The sequence below is a fragment of the Camelina sativa genome, chromosome 16 (assembly GCF_030686135.1).
Source record: "Camelina sativa cultivar CO46 ecotype springtype chromosome 16, ASM3068613v1".
Lineage (NCBI taxonomy): Eukaryota > Viridiplantae > Streptophyta > Magnoliopsida > Brassicales > Brassicaceae > Camelina > Camelina sativa.
Window position 1 is genome coordinate 28,073,101 of NC_141895.1, and position 20,628 is coordinate 28,093,728.

The 20,628-nt window shown below is 39.1% G+C and overlaps 6 protein-coding genes across 10 annotated transcripts; 2 read left to right on the forward strand and 4 right to left on the reverse strand.

Moving 5' to 3' along the window:
* Positions 1-8: 8 nt before the first annotated feature.
* On the reverse strand, positions 9-2,469 carry LOC104754047 (uncharacterized). Of its 3 annotated transcripts, none has more exons than XM_019238556.2 (10): positions 2,154-2,469; positions 1,927-2,012; positions 1,627-1,720; positions 1,452-1,526; positions 1,317-1,353; positions 1,108-1,191; positions 938-998; positions 707-813; positions 558-623; positions 9-462 (listed from the first exon to the last, which is right to left on the reverse strand). In XM_019238556.2, exons 3-10 carry the CDS (start codon positions 1,686-1,688, stop codon positions 367-369), a joined length of 588 nt encoding a protein of 195 aa, XP_019094101.1. In that variant the 5' UTR covers positions 1,689-1,720; positions 1,927-2,012; positions 2,154-2,469; the 3' UTR covers positions 9-366. The 3 variants fall into 3 exon arrangements, with proteins under 3 accessions (XP_019094101.1, XP_019094102.1, XP_019094103.1); XM_019238557.2 differs by having other exon boundaries at positions 2,157-2,317; XM_019238558.2 differs by having other exon boundaries at positions 2,160-2,288.
* Positions 2,470-2,474: 5 nt separating this feature from the next.
* LOC104752451 (nuclear pore complex protein NUP96) lies at positions 2,475-7,649 on the reverse strand. Of its 2 annotated transcripts, none has more exons than XM_010474589.3 (6): positions 7,215-7,649; positions 4,048-6,575; positions 3,835-3,958; positions 3,570-3,706; positions 3,251-3,348; positions 2,475-2,885 (listed from the first exon to the last, which is right to left on the reverse strand). In XM_010474589.3, exons 1-6 carry the CDS (start codon positions 7,237-7,239, stop codon positions 2,681-2,683), a joined length of 3,117 nt encoding a protein of 1,038 aa, XP_010472891.2. In that variant the 5' UTR covers positions 7,240-7,649; the 3' UTR covers positions 2,475-2,680. The 2 variants fall into 2 exon arrangements, with proteins under 2 accessions (XP_010472891.2, XP_010472890.2); XM_010474588.2 differs by having other exon boundaries at positions 3,570-3,718.
* A 5-nt stretch (positions 7,650-7,654) lies between these two features.
* On the forward strand, positions 7,655-10,864 carry LOC104752453 (protein RAE1). Its single transcript, XM_010474590.3, has 12 exons — positions 7,655-7,830; positions 7,938-8,019; positions 8,468-8,554; positions 8,752-8,829; positions 8,926-9,119; positions 9,234-9,375; positions 9,590-9,670; positions 9,901-10,029; positions 10,140-10,217; positions 10,312-10,383; positions 10,503-10,583; positions 10,680-10,864. Exons 2-12 carry the CDS (start codon positions 7,963-7,965, stop codon positions 10,725-10,727), a joined length of 1,047 nt encoding a protein of 348 aa, XP_010472892.2. The 5' UTR covers positions 7,655-7,830; positions 7,938-7,962; the 3' UTR covers positions 10,728-10,864.
* A 192-nt stretch (positions 10,865-11,056) lies between these two features.
* LOC104752455 (ATPase 9, plasma membrane-type) lies at positions 11,057-15,640 on the forward strand. Of its 2 annotated transcripts, none has more exons than XM_087490942.1 (12): positions 11,057-11,591; positions 11,680-11,799; positions 11,897-11,995; positions 12,113-12,250; positions 12,338-13,222; positions 13,305-13,409; positions 13,508-13,817; positions 13,898-14,412; positions 14,489-14,662; positions 14,751-14,933; positions 15,032-15,216; positions 15,304-15,640. In XM_087490942.1, exons 1-12 carry the CDS (start codon positions 11,535-11,537, stop codon positions 15,398-15,400), a joined length of 2,868 nt encoding a protein of 955 aa, XP_087347068.1. In that variant the 5' UTR covers positions 11,057-11,534; the 3' UTR covers positions 15,401-15,640. The 2 variants fall into 2 exon arrangements, with proteins under 2 accessions (XP_087347068.1, XP_087347069.1); XM_087490943.1 differs by having other exon boundaries at positions 11,293-11,591; positions 15,032-15,227.
* A 326-nt stretch (positions 15,641-15,966) lies between these two features.
* On the reverse strand, positions 15,967-17,554 carry LOC104752456 (ribonuclease 3-like protein 1). Its single transcript, XM_010474596.3, is given in 4 exon segments — positions 15,967-16,313; positions 16,415-16,529; positions 16,664-16,913; positions 17,208-17,554. Coding segments are annotated over 4 exon segments (660 nt in total). The 5' UTR covers positions 17,334-17,554; the 3' UTR covers positions 15,967-16,144.
* A 20-nt stretch (positions 17,555-17,574) lies between these two features.
* LOC104754048 (putative receptor-like protein kinase At1g80640) lies at positions 17,575-20,624 on the reverse strand. Its single transcript, XM_087490944.1, has 10 exons — positions 19,953-20,624; positions 19,515-19,685; positions 19,164-19,405; positions 18,936-19,068; positions 18,779-18,842; positions 18,566-18,662; positions 18,371-18,449; positions 18,178-18,293; positions 17,995-18,084; positions 17,575-17,869 (listed from the first exon to the last, which is right to left on the reverse strand). Exons 1-10 carry the CDS (start codon positions 20,170-20,172, stop codon positions 17,744-17,746), a joined length of 1,338 nt encoding a protein of 445 aa, XP_087347070.1. The 5' UTR covers positions 20,173-20,624; the 3' UTR covers positions 17,575-17,743.
* Positions 20,625-20,628: the final 4 nt, after the last annotated feature.

Consider the following 20,628-nt stretch of genomic DNA (forward strand, 5'->3'; position numbering starts at 1 on the left):
ATCAGAAATAACAAAGTAAAGAATATATTCCCACTTTCGACAAACAAAAAGTTAATGATGAAAAGCAGACACTGGTGGCTTTTTAGAACATGAGCCAAATCAATTACAACACCAAAGCTTAAGATAAGAGCAGAATATATGAATGTTGACTCATACAGTATATCACAAGCATTGCTCTCTGTTCATGGCTGGTAACAATAGTTCAAATTTAAAGTATGTACTATGTAGTTTGCTTGTGGTTTTGAAGCTAAAATACAAATGTACTTGAGATCAGTTCAGCTTGAAAATGGCACTAACACTCCAATTTGTTCCTGCGAACCAATATGAAGCAGAGATGGACAAGTGAGAAGTTAAAAGCATATGTTTTCAGGCTTGTTTTTCGCGCATCCACTCAAAAAAATTGTCGAGAATCAATGGCCATGCAAGTTCTGGATTGTAGTTGGACATGTCTGGGAAACTTATCTGCATTGTAACAATATGAAGATTTTAGATGCAAAGAAGGGTTGGTTGACAAAGGTCATTTGAGGAGGAACTGCAGAAATATGGAAGGTACGTACCTCATTGCAGAACCGATAAAACCCCAACCACTGGTCCATGTTAATGACTTTGTAATCATTTTGGATCTGTTCACAATGGGTGACAATTGCTCAACACTTAAAAAACGAATATGAGATATATTTTAAAGATAAAAAAAAGTGATGCAAACCTTGAGATAGTCGACAAAGTAGTCAACCTGGGCACGGAATGTTGAGCCTAAGACGATATCTAAGAGTTGACAAATCGTCTCAATGTCGATGCTCTTTTGTTTTTCCTCTGGATGGGGATGATAGATAAATGATAATCATCACAAAGGTCACACACAAGCACACTTAAGCGAAAACATAAATCATCTTATTTATATGATCATGCATGCTGCAGTAAATTAGAATTAGATTACCTGTCAAACAATACCGAAAGGCATAAACATAGAAATCTGCAAAATTGGACGGTCTCCTGACCTAAGAAAAGGCAAAAATAAGAAAGAAAGTTAACAAATTTTGATCATAGGACATAATAAAGAAGACATCAAGTATGTGAAAACAAAAGATGAAGCATGAAAATGTGAACCTCTTTCTCGAGTTCGGGAAGGGCTTTCTTCAGTTTACTGATAGTGTCAGCCCTCATCGCCTTGAGTGCTCTTCTCCACTCCTCCTATAAGGTTCAAAGCGAGTTAACAAAAAAAGCCAAAAAAAATCAATCAAAGTAAGTAAAAAGAGTTGTATATTTTATTTGGTATAAGATAGACTCATGTACAGGGGAGAACAATCCAAATATACCAGAGTGAAGTAACCCTGTTTCTCAGCCTTCATTTTCCTGTAACAAGCGAATTGTAAAGGTGTTTAATTGCAGCTGTGTGCGGAACAATGCTAAAAAACAGTAAATCAGTGATACGAGGTTGAATGATGAGTTACCAAGCAAGCATCAAGATCCTGACATCAGTATGAGGTACTTCCAGATTGGAGCAAAGTTCCTCAATTCCTTCAGGGCTGTTGGCAGAAAAAACAACAGAGAATAGAATGTGACTGATTGGTAACAATACTGAATATTCGTTTCGTAAAACAGCAAAAAGAAGAAGAAAAGAGTTACTCAATTAAATGGGAAGATGATCGATTGGCATAGTGTTTAAACAAGTGATCTATGCGATCCATCCCTTTGGAGCTGGAGGACCCCTTGCTCGAAGCTGAGAACCAACAACAACATATGTACATATTGTTACTTACTTACTCCTAGAGTAGACGAAGAAATCACAAATTCTTATATTGGCCAAAAAGTGAACATTTTTATACAGCAGCAGATAACAACAAATAGTATTAGATTTGGTAAAGAGAATTGCAATTCCAAAGGATAAGTACATTAAAAAAGAAGAAGCTTAGGAGAGAAGGGTACCTGAGCGAAAGAGATCCGTGGCTGAAGATGATGTAAATGAACTGGGTTGACTCCGATTTCTTCAACCAAGGCGCAAAGTAGTAGTACTGTAAAAGAGAGATAGAGAGAGCACACAACTTGAGGAGAGATTTCAATTTTCCAGATGAAAAAAAAAATGATTTTTTTAATTTGATTAATCCGAGAAAAAAAAAAAGGGCAATTAAAGAATAGGAGAAGGAGGAAGGTACCACCACCAGCGAAGCGGAGGGAACCTTCAAGCTGAAGCAAATATTCGGAGAAGACGACGACGAGACCACCTCTCAAAACTAGCTTAGCTTCGCTTACGTGTTTTTTTCCTTTTCTTTTCTTCTCTCTATCTTATTATTATTTATTACACACACATTTTTTTTTAATGCGATAGTAATTCCTAATTCTTTAAATAACTTTATATATTTCCATTTTTTTAAAACAAATATCTATATTTACAAACAGGTTTTAGCAACGTATTGAAAACAGTTTTTAAAAGTATGCAATCCGTTTTTCGATTTCACAAGTGACAAAAACGAAACTAATTTAACATCTTTTTGTTATTTAACAAAATATTTATCAGATTTGCGTATTTGCCTTAAACAAACCAACACGACCAAATCAAAAATCATTCACGCTTCTAAAAGGCAGGAGAACACAGACGCAAGACAAAACCCACACTGGATCTGTTTCACAAACAGGTTAAAAAAAGAACCATCTTTAAGAGAATACTTGTCTCTGTTTTCCACTAAGCTGAGATTTGGCCGCTCTCTGACAAATATAGAGAGAATAGTGACACAGCATCTTGCAGATGCGTTGATCTCACATCTTCTGGCAATGGGGCATCGAAGGCTGTCTCAAAACAGCTTAGCTGAGTCTCTCGACTTGGATCCTTGCTTAGATCTGACAGAAGCATATCGCATATTTCCTCTGCCATCTTTGAATATGCCACTCTGCACCAGTCAAAAAAACAGCTTTTTACGTTTAAGTGTCTCTCTACTACTTGCAACCAAATTGCTACAAAAGGTTTTAAAGCATGAAAACATATATAATGTGCCATATGTTTGACCCGTATCTGTCCACACAGCAAACTTGGGCTGTGTTGTCATCAGAAGCCAACTACTTAGTTTAGGAGCAATCACTATGGATGCCACCAATTTTAGAAGGCACCCATCCAGAATTTCTCCCTTATGTCTTATTTTAAAGGTTATGATAACTTATTTATGTAAGAAGAGGTCGTATCCTATAGGGAATGATCTAAATTCTATACAAACGCGTGGAACCAAGTAGGGTCATGCAAGTCATATAAGGTACTTACCTAGCTTCAACTGGTAATCTGTCACCCCAAACAGCCAATGATTCGTTTAAACGACCGACAAAACTTCTGCACGACTCGTTTTTGCTCTCAAGGGGTTCCTGTGGAAGCAAAGGAGTTATCTTGTTTGTATCATTCATACAAGTGTTTACATAACAAGAAAATAAGACTCTTATGCCATGATCATAGGATTGTAAGTTCCAGTGTTTAAAGCAATCTGGTTGAGTATCAGTGCAAGAAACGATATATTGTACAATCTATTTGGTCAACAACAGCACAATCAAGGGTTGAGCAATTTAAAAGCTAGGGGAGTTACACATACCAGTTCTACCATCGTATCAGCATCTTCTTGCAGTGAACTCTTAAGTAAATAAAATGACATGTATATCCCGGCACCCAAATCCCAGTTTTCAATCTCAGATTTTCGATCATCCATTGAAGTAGCAATTCTCCATATTTCTGAATGGTTAGCTGCATTTATTTAAGATAAAACAAACCACTCCAGATAGATTATACCTACACTACACCGGAATCATGATCTAATTTGAACTGTTGGTTCTGAAAATATGGAAAGTGAAAGAGCTTACCTGACAAAAATAATGAATGGGCAACTGACGTCATAAAAATGGAATGAGCTCTTTGCCAGTTTGCACATTCAATAAAGTGGTCAAGAGCCTTTGTGAAATCTCCATGGTAATTGTAGTAAACTGCCTGCAACACAATAAAATAATTCAGCAATCAGCAACCACAAGTACCTTTAGCAGAAGCAGAGAAGAAGAGTGTTTATATAGTGTCCTTACCAGAGCTTCGTGCATCCATTCAGAAGGGATACCCAAGTCCTTAATAAATTGCCGTTGTGATTCCATAGAACTCCATATTTCACAGAACTGAAACAGGATTTCCCGAATGACAATGACGTGTAGATATGGTTGATCTTCACGGAAGGGTATGTGAAGGACAACGTAGATAGCCCAATGACAAAGGCCCTGAGAGAGAAGCTGTGCAACAAACCCCATATCGAGAGTGTGAAGATCATCTGAAGTGAAAGCTCCCACTGCCTCTAGGATTCCTCGATGGTGCCAGATCATATGATAGTCAAGTGGATCGTCAGTTGAAGAGAATGCACTGAACATAGTCTTCAGGAAATCAATTTCTTCCTCATCTTTGCTGTGCAGAAGCATAAGATAATACAAAAGGTCAGCACGCTTCTTGTTGCTTACAAACCCATCTGCAGGTCCTTCGTCAATATATATCGGGACGGGCCACGGGGCTTTTGCCTGATCTAGTAGGAGTTGATAATTTCTGAAGATGACAGGTAATGAACTGTCGGGAGGTAGATGATGCCACATTAACAACCCTAGGAATCTCTTCCAGTCAATTGTAAAATCTTGTAATGCATCATGGATATTACCAGCAAGCAATTCGTAAAGCTTAATTCTCTCCTTCTCGATGTGATTAAAATCCAGCCCATTCCTTCTCCAAAGGTGAAGCTGCTGCAAGATATCATTGCGGTTTACAGTTGATCCACCAGCCTGGCTCAACAAACAAGCAAGTCTAACATCTCCCTTAGATATGGCAAGTTCCACTGCTGAATCAAGCTCTCGTCCAGTCAGAAGAAAGAATAGGTGCTCCAGGTAGCCAGAACCATTTAGATCACTCACATCTTCTTGTACACGGTGACTGACACTTTCTTGGAGCCAATAACTAAATTCTGCTCTTCGGATAACTGGAAGAGCTTCTGTATTAACTTCTGCAGAATCTTCCTTCACATCTTGCATCATGTCTTCCTCATTATCAGAAGCTGCATAATTCAACGTTTCAGTACTCTGTCTGTCAGAAAAGAGAACTTTTATGAGTTCCCACACCATGACTTGGTGCATCGTATACAGCTTTGCAGATCTTGACAACCCAGCAACCTCCAGCTGTTTCTCGATTACACCAATATAGTGTCGGCAGATATCTGATAGAACTACACGATCAGTGACCACTCTCTGAAGTTTAAGACTGAAAGAGCCAAACGTAACTTCTTCTTCTTGATGTTTTAATGCCTTGTGGAGACTTAAGGGAGCCTCGAATGCAGAATCAATAAGTTCTTTCTGAACTTTTTCCTTTCTATCCCAAACCACTTTGTCAATTGCTATCTTTTCTTTATTGACCACAGAAGACAATACCATCTGAGAACTGGAGCTACATATTGGCTTACCAGTGTGAAAAAGGACGCCATTTGGTCCCCAACCTGCTCGGAAAGACCTTCCCATAAACAATGCTGCATCCACAACACTGCGAGAATAGTTATCAGATAATGGCGTTACATGGCTGATGTCTAGCTCGAAGCCTCCCATTTTCGACTTTTTCACTGACAGATTCTTATTTTGTTGGACCATCAGGATACTACCAGGGGAGCTTTTATCATTACCAGGGTTATACTCCAGTAAAGCAAGCGGAGTTTTCCGCAAGACTGGTGGAGTATCTTGAAGACTATTTCTTTGAGAAATTTTCTGTGAAGGTCTTACATTTTGTTTCGTCAAGGATGCCATATGATGGGAAGTTTGCTCTCTAAAATCATCAGCTTCGTTTAGATCTTCACTAGGAAACATCAGCATTCTCATTTCTTTCATCTTTCTAGGATCAAGTCCTAGATGAGCAGGAAGAGAGTGAGAAAGCTCTGGCTCGGAAGTTTCCATCTGATGTTCTTCAACAATGTCAGTTACCTTGTCCCCATCCCGTCTTACGGGATCTCCCAAACCTGGGGCATCATCCATAGCAATATCTTCTGCCTCATCATCACTCAACCCAAATCTGCTGAAATGAGGAACCAAAAATTTCCATAATCCATTATCAGGATCAAATGAGATAAAAGTTGCCCCTTGTCTTTCAGCGCTCTGTTTTAATTTATAAGCAATATGGTCAACTTGCACTTTCCCCAAAGTTGTTAGATTTGGTATGTTTACGACCAGAGTCACCTCAGCAGCCTTGTTAAGTCCCTCGCCAACAACTGGCTTAGAGCTCTCATCATCATAAACAATCACCTCGTGCCTTTGAAACTGAACTATCTGATCCAGGTCTAACCTTTTAACATCTGTATTCCCAAGAAACTTGATATAACCGTAACCAATCCTACCAATTGTGAAATCAGGAACCCTGCTGCAATAACCAGGGTTCTCAATTTCTCGCTCAACCAACTCCAACATGCATGGCTTCAAGAAGTAGTCAGGTGAATTTAACATAGGCAATGAATCAGTTATCTCTTCACTTAGGGCAGTAACTCCACCTAAGGAGATCCTTCTTTTCTTTTGCGAGTCCAAATTTCCAGCCATCCATGAAGTCTCTGTCAACATAGAATTTTGGGAAGTAAGATACAAGAACTTAACAGAATGAAGTACAAATTTTTCAACATCAGATGATAAAAGTTCACGCACACGACATGCTTAAACTTGAGTTGTCAAAGTCAAATAAAAACCTAGCAGAGAATAATTATCAACAGGATAGACTATCGCAACCAGTATTTATCTGATAAGAGTGTAAGTCAGAAACAATTTCTAATTCACCTAAATCAAGCAAAACGACCAAATATATTCGAAATGCACCTTCGAAATACAATGAATCAACAGTAGAACAGAACAAATGAGAATCGATTTATCTAAACATGTTGGACAGGCCAAGTTTGTGAAGTGTTCTGTGAATCAATCCAGTAAAACAAAAACCCATGAATACACAGACTCAAACATCAGAAAAACATAGACAGGCCAATAAGGCTTATACTGTAGATGTTAAAAATCAATAAACCTCATTGTACTGGTAAGCATCAGTGTCACTATTCTACCATCGTCAACCTAGATTTTTGTGAAAACTGAAAAGACGAACATGATTATGTCGCTGAACGATATGCATCAATCCAAAACATCAATAGCTCACACAAGCTTCACACAAGATAGTTCAACGCAAAGAAGATTTTTTCAAGACAAACCTCGAAATGGTTGAACAGACGTCATGATTGACGGAAGCAGAAACAAACACCGAAGCAAAGCGACAGTCTAGGGTTTCCTCCTACCGCTAACTTCCCGCTTTCTGTACGAATCCAATACCAAGGCGACGCTAACTAACGGCGGGCGACGATGATCGGATGAAAATCTAAAACCGTTCAGATTCTCCTAAATTTTCTTCTACAGAATGAACTGAAGTGGTCGGAGTAATTAGCCGCCGCAGAGAAAGAGAGGGAAAGCTCTCAAAATGTGTGAGATCTGCCAGGTTGGGGTTTAGGATCCGTTTAACGACCCGACCCGGCCCGAAACCCTTCCTAGTTAATAATAAGAACTAAAAAGTCAGATATTGGGCCATAATAAGGCCCAATACAATAGGCCCAACAATTGCTTTCCTTTTTCTTTTTTTTTTCAATCCCAGCGGTTTTCCTTTTCTAATCCCAGCGTCCTTTTAACGCTTCGCCGGACGTCAATGTGACGCAGTGACTTTTATAAATACTTGTCGCTCGCCCCATTCTCTCTTCCGACTAACTTTGTTTTCCCTCCTCTTCTGCTCACCGGGAAAGACTTAACTCTCCGAGGGACCTCTCTCTCTCTCTCTAGGTTTGTTTCTTTTATTCTCTCGTTCGATTCGATTTCCGTTCTGATAAATCTTTTAGAGAAGCATTACTTATATGTGATTTTGTCTCCTGTAATTGAACTTTTAACAGCTAATCCGACCTCGGGCTCGCGATAATGGCTACTTTTGGTGCGGCCGCTAACGCAAACAGTAACCCTAACAAATCCTACGAGGTATTTTCTTTTCTATTTCTCTCGGTTTCTATGGCGGTTGATTATTTTGCTTGTCGAGGTTTTTGTATTTAGGGTGTGGGTCGGTCTGATTCATGAGATCACTTGTAATCCGTACGTGTTTTTGCGTTGGGCTGTTCGCTTTAGGGTTTTAAGATCCTTCGTTTTAATCTTGACTGAATCTTGCCGTTAGTGTTCTAGGGTTTTACGGCTGAGATCGATGGGAGGGTTTTTTTTTTTATTTAACTTTCTTTTCTCCGGCTTAGTTCAATTGTTGTGAGATTTGTCTATAATGTATCTAATCAATGATTTAGAAAGCTAACATCGAAGTCTTCTTCTTGGAAGGGGTTATACGTTTACTCGTGATGGTTGCAGTGTATCTGGGTTATTGTTTAAAGCTCGTCTTTCTATTTGTAGTATAAATTTTACAAAGGTTTTCGTGTTCCTGTAGGTTACTCCGTCACCAGGGGACTCTATTTCGAGCTTGAGTTTTAGTCCAAGAGCGGATATACTAGTGGCCACTTCATGGGACAATCAGGTTTTTTCTTAGTTCTTTGGCTCCTTTGTTTTTCCATGGTTTAAAACTTTAAATATGTACTTGTTAGTCCTAGTAATCTTGTTGAGCACATGTCTTGGTTCAGTTTCTCTGCACTTTTTCATGTTCACCCACTGAAATCTGGACATTTATATATATATATACGTTGTAACATGTGAGTTTGCTTCTTCTTTTTGCAGGTGAGATGTTGGGAGATATCCCGTAGTGGAGCCTCTATAGCCAGTGCTCCGAAAGCATCAATATCGCATGATCAGCCGGTAATATGCTATTGCTTTCTATCTTCTTCTCTTGCTTTCTTTTCTTTTAGATTTTTGAATCTGATGACTTTATATTTTCCTTTTCTTGTGATGAAGGTTCTGTGTTCTGCTTGGAAAGATGATGGAACCACAGTCTTCAGCGGTGGATGTGATAAGCAAGCGAAAATGTGGCCCTTGTTGTCTGGTGGTCAACCTGTAACTGTTGCTATGCATGAGGGTCCTATCGTAGCTATGGCTTGGATCCCCGGAATGAACCTTCTCGCAACTGGAAGTTGGGATAGAACTTTGAAGTAAGAATGATTGTTCATTATTTATTATGACGAACTGTTGCAAATGATAGAATGTTGACTGATTAATTTATATTGTGCCATATATCTAATGATGTGTATTGGTTTACCTTCCAGATATTGGGACACAAGACAGCAAAACCCTGTGCATACCCAACAACTTCCAGATAAATGTTATGCATTGTCTGTAAAGCATCCTCTGATGGTTGTCGGAACTGCCGATAGAAATCTGATAGTCTTCAACTTGCAAAATCCTCAGGTAAGAATTTTTCCTTGTTGCTCCATACTCTAACTTGCGCATTAGAGTTTCTGAGTGTTATGAATGTTATGAATTCATTATCTATTTAGCATCAACATTTTGGAAAAGTTATAGATGTCCATATGCCATCTTACAAAGAATAGGTCTCCCAGTCTTCTGACTCATAAACAGGCTTTCACCTTTAGATTAACAGTTTCTCTTATGTAAATTGTAGACTGAGTTCAAGAGAATCCAATCTCCGCTAAAGTACCAGACGAGGTGTGTTACTGCCTTCCCTGATCAGCAAGGATTCTTGGTAAGTCTTCTTATATAGTTTCTGTTGTGTTTTGGTTGATTCAAGGTCAGAGGAATTAGCTTGTTCGTTAGATGCTAACATTTATTTAATCTCGTGAAAGTTGTATAGGTTTTTTCTAGTAAACAATATAAATTGATATTTGTTGTTTTTATAAGTCACATCTTCAAATCCTATCTAGATCACAAAAAGTGTTAAACATGAAAATTAACCAGACCCAATGCGCTCTGTAGGTTGGTTCAATTGAGGGGCGGGTTGGTGTCCATCATCTGGATGATTCTCAACAGGGCAAAAACTTTACATTCAAATGCCACAGAGATTCGAACGAGATATATTCTGTGAACTCCCTGAATTTCCACCCGGTAAGCTTTATGGTTCTGTTGTTATACTCTTTGTGTAGTCTTAAGCCTTGAGCACAATGGTTGAGGGTCTGAGTGATGAAATTGATTGTTTGAGTTGTTGTGTATTTAAGGTACATGGAACTTTTGCTACTGCTGGCTCTGATGGTGCTTTCAATTTCTGGGACAAGGATAGTAAACAAAGACTCAAGGTATGTTCACGTTGCATCTGTACTTTTGATTGAATTTCTTCTTTGTCTATGTAGACATCTGATAATTGTGTATCCTGTTGTCCACAAATGTCAGGCTATGGCGAGGTGCAATCAGCCAATTCCTTGCAGTTCGTTCAACCATGATGGCTCGATATATGCATATGCGGTATGATATAAATCTTGTTTGGTTTCACTTTATTTATTATCTGCAAAATTGAAATGGTCTTGGGCTTGCAAAACATTGAGAAGATATATAATGAAAGAATTCAAATGAGTATTGTGTAGGCTTGCTATGACTGGAGCAAAGGTGCAGAGAATCACAACCCGGCAACTGCAAAAAGCAGCATATTCTTGCACCTGCCACAGGTGTGTTGGTCAATCCTAATAGGAATATTATGTTTTTCCAAAACATTAGTCTGCTGTATTTTAACCGATGCAATTGTTTTTGAATGAATATTCCAGGAAAACGAGGTGAAGGCGAAGCCAAGAGTAGCAACTGGCAGAAAATGAGACGTCGCTTAGACTTTGCTTAGTCGGATTTGTGATTTTGTTTAGCTTCTATAATTCGTTGGACGTCGTTGTCTAATACTTAGTTGATGACACTTGGCATATAGTAAAATTTTCCGATGTTTTGACTTTGGCTCAAATATGGAACCCTCTTATCTCACTCATCATTATCTCATCCGATCGTATTAGGAACTTTTCTAGTGCTCCCTTATTCGATAATCAAATATTATTATATAGTTCATATTGCGCAACTCGAATAAAAATAATAGCAGCAAGTGTTTATTTAAAAGATTTTTAATATTAGGAAACGACGACTGATGTTTTTGTCTGTCTGTGCATATTCTTCTAAAGTTAGTTAGTGAAGAAAAGAGAGAGAGAGAGAGAGAGGAAGGAAACACTTGGCAGTTGATTAGTCGAAAGAGGAGATGAAAGAGGGGGAGTGAGCGAAGGAACTGGGAGAGACACAAGACATTGTCCAAAAGTAGAAAAACTCGCGCCTCTTCCTTCGCTTACAAACTCTCTTCTTAACCCTACCTATATAACCCACTCCATCTTCAACTCCAATTTCGCTTCAATTCTATATATATAAATAATAATAATTTGTTTTTGTTTTTCTCCCTTTTGTTCTTCTGTTTCGTTTAAAATAAGAACAACAGAAAAGAAAATAAGATTGAGAGAAAATTTCAGTTTGAAAAAGAAAAATACTGCCACAGAGAGAAACTTTTGGAAAAAGAGTGAAAAAAGAAAGAAAGAGAGTGAAAAAAAGAAAAGGAGAAAGAAGCAAAACACCCCTGTTTCTGAACGCACAATATGGCGGCAGGGAAAGATTCTAGCTGGGACGATATCAAGAACGAAGGCATCAATCTTGTAAGTAACTTACATTTGCTTACGAATTCTCTCCCACTCTTTTTTTCGTTTTTTTACCTCCATTTCGCTAATTTTCGGTTTTGAACAGGAGAAAATACCGATCGAGGAGGTCCTTACGCAGCTCAGATGTACAAGGGAAGGACTCACCAGTGAGGAAGGCCAAACTCGGCTCGAAATCTTCGGTCCTAACAAGCTCGAAGAGAAAAAGGCATACATAGACTTTCGAAAAACATATATTTCATGGCTTTTCTTCACTCCCAAGAAACGGCATCTAAACCCCTTAATATTATTTATAATCCACACAGGAAAGCAAGGTTTTGAAGTTCTTAGGTTTTATGTGGAACCCTCTCTCATGGGTCATGGAGTTGGCTGCTATTATGGCCATCGCCCTGGCCAACGGAGGAGTATATCACCTTACCTTATATTACCTTACTTCCTCTCTTATTTTTCCTTCCTTCTTTGCAGTTTGCACACACTTGGGATCATCCATCTTTCTAAACTTTGTAAAATTCCTTCTGCAGGGAAGGCCACCGGATTGGCAAGATTTCGTGGGTATCACGGTTCTTCTAATCATCAACTCTACGATTAGTTTCATTGAAGAAAACAACGCCGGAAATGCCGCTGCCGCTTTGATGGCCGGTCTAGCTCCCAAAACCAAAGTATAAGTTATATACAATTTCTTAATTAGCTCTACGTTATATCAAAATTGGGGATATATCATTTATCATTTTAAAATCCTTGTAAAGCTTCTGCGAGATGGGAAATGGAACGAGCAAGAGGCAGCTATATTGGTTCCCGGAGACATTATGAGCATCAAATTGGGTGACATTATTCCAGCAGATGGTCGTCTCTTGGACGGTGATCCTCTCAAGGTTGATCAATCTGCTCTCACTGGTGAGTCTTTACCAGTAACCAAGAATCCTGGCCAAGAAGTCTACTCAGGCTCCACCTGCAAGCAAGGAGAGATAGAAGCTGTTGTGATCGCTACGGGTGTTCATACTTTCTTCGGCAAAGCTGCTCATCTTGTTGACAGCACAAACCAAGAAGGCCATTTCCAGAAAGTGTTGACTGCGATTGGTAACTTCTGCATCTGCTCGATCGGGATAGGTATGATCATCGAGATTGTTGTGATGTATCCTATTCAGCACCGTGCGTATAGAGATGGAATCGACAACCTTCTGGTGCTTCTCATTGGAGGAATCCCTATTGCAATGCCGACTGTTTTGTCTGTCACCATGGCCATTGGATCTCACCGTCTCTCCCAGCAAGGAGCTATCACTAAGAGAATGACAGCAATTGAAGAAATGGCTGGAATGGATGTTTTATGTAGTGACAAGACTGGAACTCTTACACTCAACAAGCTTACGGTTGACAAGAGCATGGTTGAGGTTTTTGTCAAAGACTTGGACAAGGATCAGCTTCTTGTGAATGCAGCAAGAGCCTCTAGAGTTGAAAACCAAGATGCTATTGATGCTTGCATTGTAGGAATGCTTGGAGATCCCAGAGAAGCAAGAGAGGGCATCACTGAAGTCCATTTCTTTCCGTTTAACCCCGTGGATAAGCGCACTGCTATCACTTACATTGACGCTAATGGAAACTGGCACCGTGTCAGCAAAGGCGCACCAGAGCAAGTAATAATTAATTGAATTCATATTCTTTATGTCCTTATTCTCTCAAGTTCTTTCCCATTGATTTGTTCTTTGTAACTTTTAGATCATTGAGCTCTGTAACCTTCGGGAGGATGCAAAGAAGAGAGCTCATGACATCATTGACAAGTTTGCTGACAGAGGACTTCGTTCTCTTGCTGTTGGCAGACAGGTAAGAAGATTTAGCTAGTGCCAATCCCATAACTTTTGGATTCATGCATGTGTGCTTCTTTCTCTTTAAAAGCTCTGTTTCCTATTTTGAATATTCAGACTGTCTCTGAGAAAGACAAGAACAGCCCTGGAGAGCCATGGCAGTTTCTTGGTCTGTTACCTCTCTTTGACCCTCCAAGACATGACAGTGCAGAGACAATCAAGCGTGCCCTTGATCTCGGAGTTAATGTCAAGATGATCACTGGTGACCAGCTCGCCATTGGTAAGGAAACTGGTCGTAGGCTTGGTATGGGTACCAACATGTATCCTTCTTCTGCTCTACTTGGGCAGGAGAAGGATGAATCGATATCTAGCCTTCCTGTTGATGAACTCATCGAGATGGCTGATGGATTCGCCGGTGTCTTCCCTGGTAATAACAGTCAAACGTAATGTAAAACATTTTCTCTTGATGTCTTCTCACCAATGAATCTGTTTCATCTGTCTGATTAGAACACAAGTATGAGATTGTTAAGAGGCTCCAGGAGATGAAGCACATTTGTGGCATGACTGGTGATGGGGTGAACGATGCCCCGGCTCTCAAGAGAGCTGACATTGGAATAGCTGTCGCTGACGCGACTGATGCAGCGAGAAGTGCATCTGACATTGTACTAACCGAGCCAGGTCTCAGTGTCATAGTTAGTGCTGTCTTAACGAGCAGAGCCATCTTCCAGAGAATGAAGAACTACACAATCTATGCAGTTTCCATCACAATCCGAGTAGTCATGGGATTTCTGCTTCTGGCACTCATATGGAAGTTCGACTTCTCACCATTCATGGTGTTGGTAATCGCAATCCTGAATGATGGTACTATCATGACGATAGCAAAGGACAGAGTAAAGCCTTCTCCACTTCCTGATTCATGGAAGCTCAAAGAGATATTTGCCACCGGCGTTGTTCTTGGCACTTACCTAGCAGTCATGACAGTCGTTTTCTTCTGGGCTGCAGAGAGCACTGACTTCTTCTCGGTAAGAGGACTCTACCTTACTATTATGAGGATCTTTCAAGTAAGTGTCTTTGATCATCAGTTTGTTGCTGGTACAGGCAAAGTTTGGGGTGAGACCTATCAGTGGCAATCCGCACGAGCTCACATCAGCTATTTACCTCCAAGTTAGTATCATTAGTCAGGCGCTTATCTTTGTCACAAGGTCACGTAGCTGGTCATATGTTGAACGTCCTGGCTTCTGGTTGATCTTTGCCTTTTTAATAGCTCAGCTGGTGAGTTAAATACAAATAAATAATGTAAGAAGAAGAAGAAGAAGCCTCAATGTACTGACGTACTGTTCTTGTTTCTTGACTTAATTAGATTGCTACTCTCATAGCCGTGTACGCAAACTGGGATTTTGCAAGAATCAGAGGTACTGGGTGGGGATGGGCAGGAGTTATCTGGCTCTACACTATAATTACTTACATCCCATTGGATATCCTCAAGTTCATCATCAGATATTCACTAAGTGGTAGAGCTTGGGATAATGTCATTGAGAACAAGGTGCGCTTTTGAGGAGACCGATAACATAATGAGAAGAAGAACACAACTAGTCTTTTCTTTGGCATTGCTGTTGCTAACTCTTAGGTCCTTTTGTGCAGACGGCTTTCACGTCAAAGAAAGACTACGGAAAAGGAGAGAGGGAAGCACAATGGGCACAAGCTCAACGTACCCTTCACGGATTGCAGCCTGCTCATCAAAGCTCAGACATGTTCAACGACAAGAGCACTTACAGAGAACTTTCAGAGATTGCAGATCAGGCCAAGAGACGGGCTGAAGTCGCAAGGCAACGCTCAAGTAACTGATTAGTCCATAACATTGTGTTCCTCAGAATATGGCCTTACAAATTTTTTACTCTTCTTGTAATTTTCAGGTTAAGAGAGCGTCATACCTTGAAAGGTCACGTGGAATCAGTAGTGAAGCAGAAGGGACTTGACATCGAGGCTATCCAGCAACACTACACCCTGTGATTTCAGAAACAAGTGTGTGTTACTCAGTTTAGTTTAGAATTTTACCAACCACAAGAGTATTTGAATAATAAACCACCTTCATCGATCATTAGAAAATACTGCAAAAAGAGAGAAAAAACAAAAAAAAGAGGTTTCTTGTATAAGCAGTGGCTGTTGGCTGCTTTATTTGTTTTGAGATATTCTTGTTTTTTTTTTTCTTTTGCCTTAACAAAGCTAATAAGAATTTACAATTACTTAGAATTATTTCTTCTTGTTCCACCATTGAGTTTCTTCTTCTGGTCTTTAAACCTGCCAAAAGGAAAATGCATCAAACCAAAAAATAAGAAACCAGTAATCAGGTTATCTCTCCCTCTCGTCCGCGAAAAAATATTCAAAGCTTTCACTTATTCTTGGATGAGTCTCGCAACCAAGACTTCAGCTCTGTGGACATTAACTCCTAATTGAAAGAATACAAATCAATCTTCTTCAATCCCGTGTGTGTGTGTGTTTTGGCACTCCTTGGCATTCACTAATCAACCAACATAAAGGACTCCTTACTAAGGAGACATATAATAATGGCACAAGGATTGAAATAAAAAGTAGAGAAAATGTAATCATTAAAACAATCACTTGCAGTTCGTTTCGACACAGATTAAAACTATTACTACAACCCATAGATAAGGATATCGTTTAAGCTTCCCTAGTTAAAAGTAGATAAAACTATACCAAACTCTCTCCAATAAATTAATCTGACAAAATGATGATTTACTGATCCGGCTTTGACTGGTTTTGCCTTGCATGGTGAAGAAACCAAAGCGCTCCTTCCGCTGCATGCTCAGCTGCAGCTTTCTTATTACGTTTGGGATCCCCAAAACACTCCAAAACAGTATTCCCTGAAGAATCTCTAATCTCAACCACAACTTTGTATGTAAAGCTAAACCAAAAAAAAAAAAAAAACCAGGTTCATGCAAAAAAAAAAGGGTGTGATTAAAAACAGAAGCAAGTGCAGCAGGTAAGAGTAAGGTGTTCACTTACAATCTCATATGACAAGGTCCATCAACTTTGCAGCATTCATAAACCGGAGGTCTCCAACGCTTGGAAGCACACATTTCGTGTAATACCGATTTCGCTGACCCTCTCTTAGATTCATCTGGACCATATGGAGCAAAAATCAGTACAAAAGTTTACTGAACCTTAAAGAGTTGCGAGATTCTAAGTAAAAACAAGAAGATGATGATGACTCTATCTCTTTACTTTGATAAAGAGGTGAAGAAAAAACCGCACCTTAAGATATCGGTTTGGTGGTGTTTTCTGCCTCTGGTTTAGGAAGAAGAAGGTTCTTGTCCTGTGTAATGCTTATGAGACTTCTTCTTGTGCTGTTAGGATCAATCTGAATGTTAGAGAAGGAAGAAAAGGCATTGTCTTCTTTAACCTCCTCCTCATTCACATCTATAAGCTTCTTTAACTCACTCTTCTCATCGAAACTCTGCATCCCCACATTATCATCTTGCACAATCATCATTGCTCTTGGCTTCTAACAAACCCCAAAATAAAAAACAGTCGAAATTAACAAACAAAGATTCGTTATTGCATCAGACAGAAGAAAAAAAAAAGTTGAGATATTTCAATAACCCTCTCTCGCCACTTAATTATAGCCAAATGAATTCAAGATGAAAACTCACAGAAATTAACAATCTTAAAATAGAAAGAAACACAGAAAGATCGAGTCATCTCTTTCAAAAACCCCCCCAAATGATCAATTTCATAGCAAAGGAAAGAAAGAAAGAAAGAAAGAAAGAATCTTTGAGAGGAATATGTATAGTAGTACCAGAGAGGAGGAGGGGGCGGGGATAGAAGATGGATCGAGAGGAGGAATATCTTTGAGACTGATGAAAGATCTTCTTCTTGATGGGTTTATTTTGCCAATCCTCTGCTTCGTTACCCGATCCTCCATCTTCTTTCATCGCGTGTTTTCAATCTCTTTGGAAACCGATAACCAATTCATTCATATCGTTGATCTCGACGACAGCAACGGACGGATAAGGTTCATTCATTTGCCCGTGCAAAAAAGTCAGTCAACGTTTGTTCTGTTTTTTTTTTTTTTTTTTTTTTTTTTTTTTTTTTTTTTAAATTAAACAAGTTTTTTTTTTTTTTTTTTTTGGTCTCCTCGGTTCCATTTGTGAAAAACCTCTGTATACCGATTTGATTTGTTTTTTTTTTTTTTAAGTAGTGATCAAAGTTGAAACACATAATAATAAATTCTCAGAAGAACCAACAAAAGAAAGAAGAAAAAAATGTTACATACACATACACATTGGTCAGAAAAGGCTTAGAAAAAAAAAAAAAAAAAAAAGGGAAAGTTTTTCACAAAATCCGCAATGATCCGCCGAGTTCTACTGGTAAGAGTGGGATGAGTGAGTGCAAGACATCAGTTATAAGTGGTCTGTAACTTGGCTCAGGCTGTACACACAACACAGCTACCGCAGCAACCTGTTCACATTCGATCAAGAGAGGAAAGAGTTAACAAAGAAACGAAGCTTTTCAGTATTTGGCCAAATAGGATAGGTAGTAACATCATCTGTGTGAAGAAAAATGGGAATATTGATGAAGCTGACCTGATAGAGATGCTTTAAGTCCATGGTTCCTTTGATTGCAGGATCCAAGATATTGGGAAGATTAGCTCTATCACTCAGCTTAGGTACAGCCTGATCAAAGAAAAATATAACAAAATTCAGAATTCATATCCCAGAGGATAACAAAGTGACTCTCTCTCGTGAAAATTTATGATTTGAATGTACCCAAGTTATGATGGATTCTGGTTCACAAGACGGTTTCTCCACTGATTTCTTCCCGAGAAGAAGTTCGAGGAGAATCACTCCAAATGAGTAGACATCATTCTTGTCTGTAACTTTCCCTGCAATATGAATAGATAGTGAATAATTTGAGTATCTCTCGGTTGGCATATGTCAAGAACTCAAAAATATTAGTTACCATCAAGAAGATACTCGGAAGCTCTGTTCAGGTTTTTGTTCTGCGTCGTCAACACCATGGCAAACCCAAAATCTGATATCTGAAGAGAAGCAAATGGTGGCAACAGATCCTTACAAACTCATATTGTATGGAGAATAATACAAATATCTCTCTCCTAAGAAGAATTCTAAGTCATACTTTCATTTTCTCTTTTACCTTTGCATTGAAATCTGAGTCTAGAAGGATGCTAGATGATTTCAAATCTCTGTGAACTACCGGAGGATGGCAATGCTCGTGAAGATACTCCAATCCTCTTTATAAAAAGAGAAAAAAAACTTTGTAAGCACATAACAAATTCTTCTTGTTGATGATGACACGCAACTGTTCCCTAAATGTTTGAAAGTATGATCAATCAATAATACACTTTACCTTGCTATATCAACAGCTATTTTCATCCTAATCTGCCAAGTTAAACCTGAACCTTGACTAGGCCCTGTAAGCATCCACAAGCAAAAATAAATCTCAATATCAGATGACAAAAAGAAGTGAAGTTGCCTAAATTTGGATCATATATATATCCCTTTACCATGGAGCTGAGTCTCCAAAGACCCATTCTGCATCATCTCATACACAATACAACTCGTTTGGCGATATACGCAAAATCCCAATAGGGAAACTATGTTCTGATGCTTGATCTTAGCCAACCAATCTACCTCAGTCTGCACATAAATCAACAAGAAAAAACTAGTTATGGTTTTACCGAGTGAGATCAGGTTCGATTCTCAGAAACCTTACGGGTCAAAACCAATCAAACCTCAAACTGTTTTTCAATGTCTGTCTCCCCACCACCATCAAGTTTCTTCACAGTGACAGAGGACTTTTCATCAAGACAAGCTCTGTAAAGGCATCCTCGACCACCTCGGCTCAACACATTACTATCGCTGAACTTGTTTGTTGCAGACTCCAGCAACTGATACTCATACACAGGTATGGTTCCTTTCCTCACAGATTCAATCTTGTGTACAATCGGCTTTGTAAATACACTCTTCACCGAATCTTCAGATAAACCAAAAAGCACCAAGATAAGCCATAGTGTAATAAAAGAGTAGTGAAAAAACCAAGAAACTACAATTGGTTTGAGAGAGAGATAAAACTTTTAAAATACCAGATTTGTGTTTGATCCCGGTGAAGCTGTTCTTCATATATCTGTACCTCCAAAGCAATAGATACAAAAGGAACATGACTGTGACACAGAGGAGCGTTGATGAGACTATAAGAGCAATTAGAATCTTCTTGTTCAAGTCCTGGCGAAGCACCACTTTAACTATGGGAGGTCCTGAGCATAAGTAAAATTTAAAAAAAGGTCAAGAGTTTTTTTCTTATCAGTGTCAGATAACATGAAATTTGATTTTCAGCAATTGCATCATTATCGGAAAGTTTGCAGTTTTCATTCGGCAAACAGTAATCGATTCAACTAAATTCAATTCCTTTAAAGCAATTTTTCAGCAAAACCATAACGGAAATTTCAAGAACTAGTAAGACTCAATCACTCAACGTCCAGAGAATGGGGGGGGGGGGGGGGGGGGGGGCAAATAAGTTGTACCTGGGGATTGAGCTGCTACCATTCGTGGAGAAGCCTGAGAAATGGGGATTTCGTGGGAAGTACCAGAAACGTAGACAACAGAAGATTTTTCTTGTGAATTAGTAGCAAGAGCAATGGAGAAGAAGGAGAAACCAACAAGAACCCAAATGGGTAGCAGCAGATGACGAAGAAGGTGAGACATAAAGTTTTTTATTTGTCTGGGTATCACACAAACAAACATGCAGAGAAAAGACAAAAATAAAATAATAGAGAGAAGATTAGTAGATGAAGCTGCTTTGTGTTCTTCTTGTTCTTCGTCTATCTTTACTCTTTATGGTGGAAATCTAGAGATTATCTTTTTGTCTGGGAGGAGATGGAGACAAGAGACACTGTTGGAGTTGGGAAACAGAGAGAAGGACAAAGTTTTTGGTGTTTGGTCTTCATGTGGCAGTTATGAAAAGGTGGAAAAAAGGTTTAACTTTTAAGTGTGTGCCGCCTGAGGAGAGAGAAACCCCAACCCCGACCCCAAACCCAACCCCCCCCAGACGTGGTGATAAGACGTGGGAATTATGGAGAGAGATGGTGTTTAGTGTAGCAGCTAACACACAGTTTCTTTCTTCCCCATTCAAGAGAATCTTTTTTTTTTTTATCTTGTCCTACATTACAAAATTTAACATCCCAAGGCAAGATGATGGAT